Source organism: Chrysochloris asiatica, unplaced genomic scaffold (genome assembly GCF_000296735.1).
Source record: "Chrysochloris asiatica unplaced genomic scaffold, ChrAsi1.0 scaffold00034, whole genome shotgun sequence".
Taxonomy (NCBI): domain Eukaryota; kingdom Metazoa; phylum Chordata; class Mammalia; order Afrosoricida; family Chrysochloridae; genus Chrysochloris; species Chrysochloris asiatica.
Window position 1 is genome coordinate 1,396,835 of NW_006408552.1, and position 2,876 is coordinate 1,399,710.

The 2,876-nt window shown below is 55.9% G+C and overlaps 1 protein-coding gene across 1 annotated transcript in view; it reads right to left on the reverse strand.

Annotated features, from left to right (window-relative positions):
• MOGAT3 (monoacylglycerol O-acyltransferase 3) overlaps positions 1 to 1,064 on the reverse strand; it is a 3,678-nt gene extending 2,614 nt beyond the window's left edge. Inside the window, exons 1-2 of the mRNA XM_006859824.1 lie at positions 1,018 to 1,064; positions 649 to 936 (exon numbers count right to left, since the gene is read on the reverse strand). Of these exons, the coding sequence (XP_006859886.1) occupies positions 649 to 936; positions 1,018 to 1,064 (335 nt within the window). The remainder of the gene's footprint in view (positions 1 to 648; positions 937 to 1,017) is intronic.
• Positions 1,065 to 2,876: the final 1,812 nt, after the last annotated feature.

The following is a 2,876-nucleotide window of genomic DNA, read 5'->3' on the forward strand; positions in this document are numbered from 1 at the left end:
AGACGTAAAGAGGCTTCTGAGTGGGTCCCTGTAGGACCAGGTCCCGGTGGCGGTGAAAGAGCGCAGCACTGGCTGCCGCTCGGGTGAGGACTGCAAGTTCCCCCGGAGATAGATCTCAGCGCAGCGGATCGGAATCCCCACCCACGCCTGGGGCCTGTCAGCAGATCTGGACAAGGGTCAAGAACACACACACACACACACACTCATACACATCCGGTTCTGATTCCCCATCTTTAATTTCACTCCCCGCCCGGGGCCCCAAGGTCCCCGCGAGTTTAGGACGGCCGGAGTGAGGACGAGGGGCCGGTGTGCGGGGACGCAGTGGCACCTCTGTGGTCCTCCAAGAGCTGCGTGAGACGCTGCACCTGTTGTTGTTGTTATGTACCGTGGAGTCGGTCCCGACTCATAGCGACCCTGTACAGGGTATCCGAGGCTGTAAATCTTTCAGGAGCAGAACGCCTCATCTTTCTCCCGCGGAACAAGCTGATAGTTTCGAACTGCTGATCCTGAAGTTCGCAGCCCGATTCGTAACCACTACGTACGCTACCAGAGCTCCTTGAGCTGCTGCACCTAGAACACACGAATGGGGCAGGGGACACTGCGGTCAGGACAGAAGTCTGGAGAAGGTGGTCGCTCCGGCCCAGTCACGCCGCCAGGGGCCCGCGGGACACAGCTCGGGGCGGGGCCGCCAGGGGATCACCCTCCGGTAGGGACAGGCTCGCGGGAGGGGAGAAGTAGGTCCTGGCAACTTTGGAAGAACCTTGGAAGAACGGCAGGGCCACGCTCAGCAGTAGCTGCAGCGCTTCCTGGGCCGCCGGCAGCCACAAGCCCCGCGGGTTGGGGACCTGCAGGATTGCTGCTTCTGCCCGAACGAGAAGACTGGCACCAGGGAGGCCCTGGGGAGGAGCGCGTGGGTGACTCTCGGCCGAGGTGTGTCTGTGTGATGGTGGTGGGGTCACTCAGCTCCCTCCCATCCAGGGCGATCCGGCTCACGCCGCACCACCCGGGGGGCCTCACCCCAGTTCTAGCGTCAGGTTGGCAAATCCTTCCACTTCCAAATCCATACAGCCAGCGCTCCTGGTTTTAGCGCCTCCCGCGCCCACCCATCCCCAGGCTAGGACGCTCACCTGGGCCGTCCCTCCTCTCCTCCCCAAACCCCAACCAGGACTACAGTGGAGACCAAACCTGGGGAAATCAAACTCCTAGGTCTTCGACGGAGCAGGCGTTGGGAAACTGGGGTCAGGGAGGAAGACGAGGTAGGAAGCCACAGCGGGGCTGGGGGATCTGAGACCCCTGAGACCCCGCTCCCTGCTCCTCACCAACACTTACGATGTAGTCCTGGAAGATGGGGAGGCGAACCCCTATTGGTAGCATAAGCATTTGCAGCTGGAGGCCCGGGGAGAGGTGGGAGAGGCCCGGGCCTCCAAGCAGAAGTAGCTGAAGGCACCTTGCCATCACCAGGATCCCGTGAGATGAAAACCAACTAGGTAGTTGCTCCAAGGATCTAACTGCAGTTTCTGCGAGCAGGGGCCCAGAAGCAGGCTGGACTAAGGCTTGTGGTCCTCTGCTTACTCACGTATTTGAATGGGTTATGTGAGTTATAAACGGCTATATATGAGTATTAAAAGTCCTGGTGTGGCGCTGTAGGATAAGCCTTGGATTGTGAACTACAAGGTGGGTGGTTCAAACTCACCAGCTGCTCCTTGGAAACCTTATACAGGGTGGCTATGACTAGAAATTGGCTGGAGGGTACTTAACAACAATGAGTATGTTTTACTTGTATGCCTTAGCTATCCATGATGTAACTTCTTTTAAAATGTGACATTTAAAACATTATTGATGGACAGAGATGAATTGGATTATGAAACTCTTAATCTTTGCTTTGGAAAGCAGGTGCCCCTGTTTTGCATTGCTTTTGCAGTGAGGTGGAATTGAGGTGTGCGTGTGTGTGAGATCTTATCAAGAATCTGTTCGAACTTGCCCCCACCACCTTGTTCTGGTGCCCTCACTGAGGTAGAGAAGTCACAAAAATGTCTTCAGACTTCCCAGGCAGAGCAGCAGCCTCCAACCCACAGTATCTCTGTGTTTCTAGACCAGGTAGAGGACCACTAGGAGCCAGGCCTGGCCTAGAGAGCAAACAGGAGCACCGGGAGGCACACCTGGGCTGGGAGGGGAGGGGCGAGAGCAGTAGCTCAGGACTAGGTACTTCAGACTGAACACCCTGGGTCTGCTCTCCTGGTTCCATTCCATCTGCGCCCCCAGACTCCTTCAAGTCTTCCCTAGATACCACCTGCTCTGAGTAACAGGAAAGCAGAGCTCCACGTGCGGGGTTCCCTGGGCTAAGTGGCATCACTGAGCCCCAAGAAAGAGAAGACCCATTGCAGGACAGCAACTGCTTGGAGGCCAGGGTTTAAAACACCGGAGGAGCCCCTCATGTTGAGAAAGGAGTCAGACCGCATTCCCCCGCTTGCTCAACGCCTGGCCTTGGCCACTGGCTCCTTCTCTACCACTATTTTTACCCTCTTGGCTGGCTCACACACTAGACACTATTTTTTCAAATATATTTTTCACACTAGACGTTGCCCGGGCTCAAAAGGCATAAAGGAAATAATGGGGTATGTGGCCTGCAGTTGAGGAAGGGGGTGTGAACTTTGTGGAGGTCGGGACTTTGGGTGTCTACATAGAAGCAGGCTGGAAGCCATAAACCTCGGAAAATGGAGGTTACCTGATGTCCTGGTTGGAATGAGAGCCCCTGAAAGACCCTTTAGTCACTGGGTAAGCCCTGAGGATTGAAGGCTGTTGTTGTTAGCTGCCATCAAGTTGGTACTGACTCATAGTGACCCTATGCACAACAGAATGAAACACTGCCTGGTCCT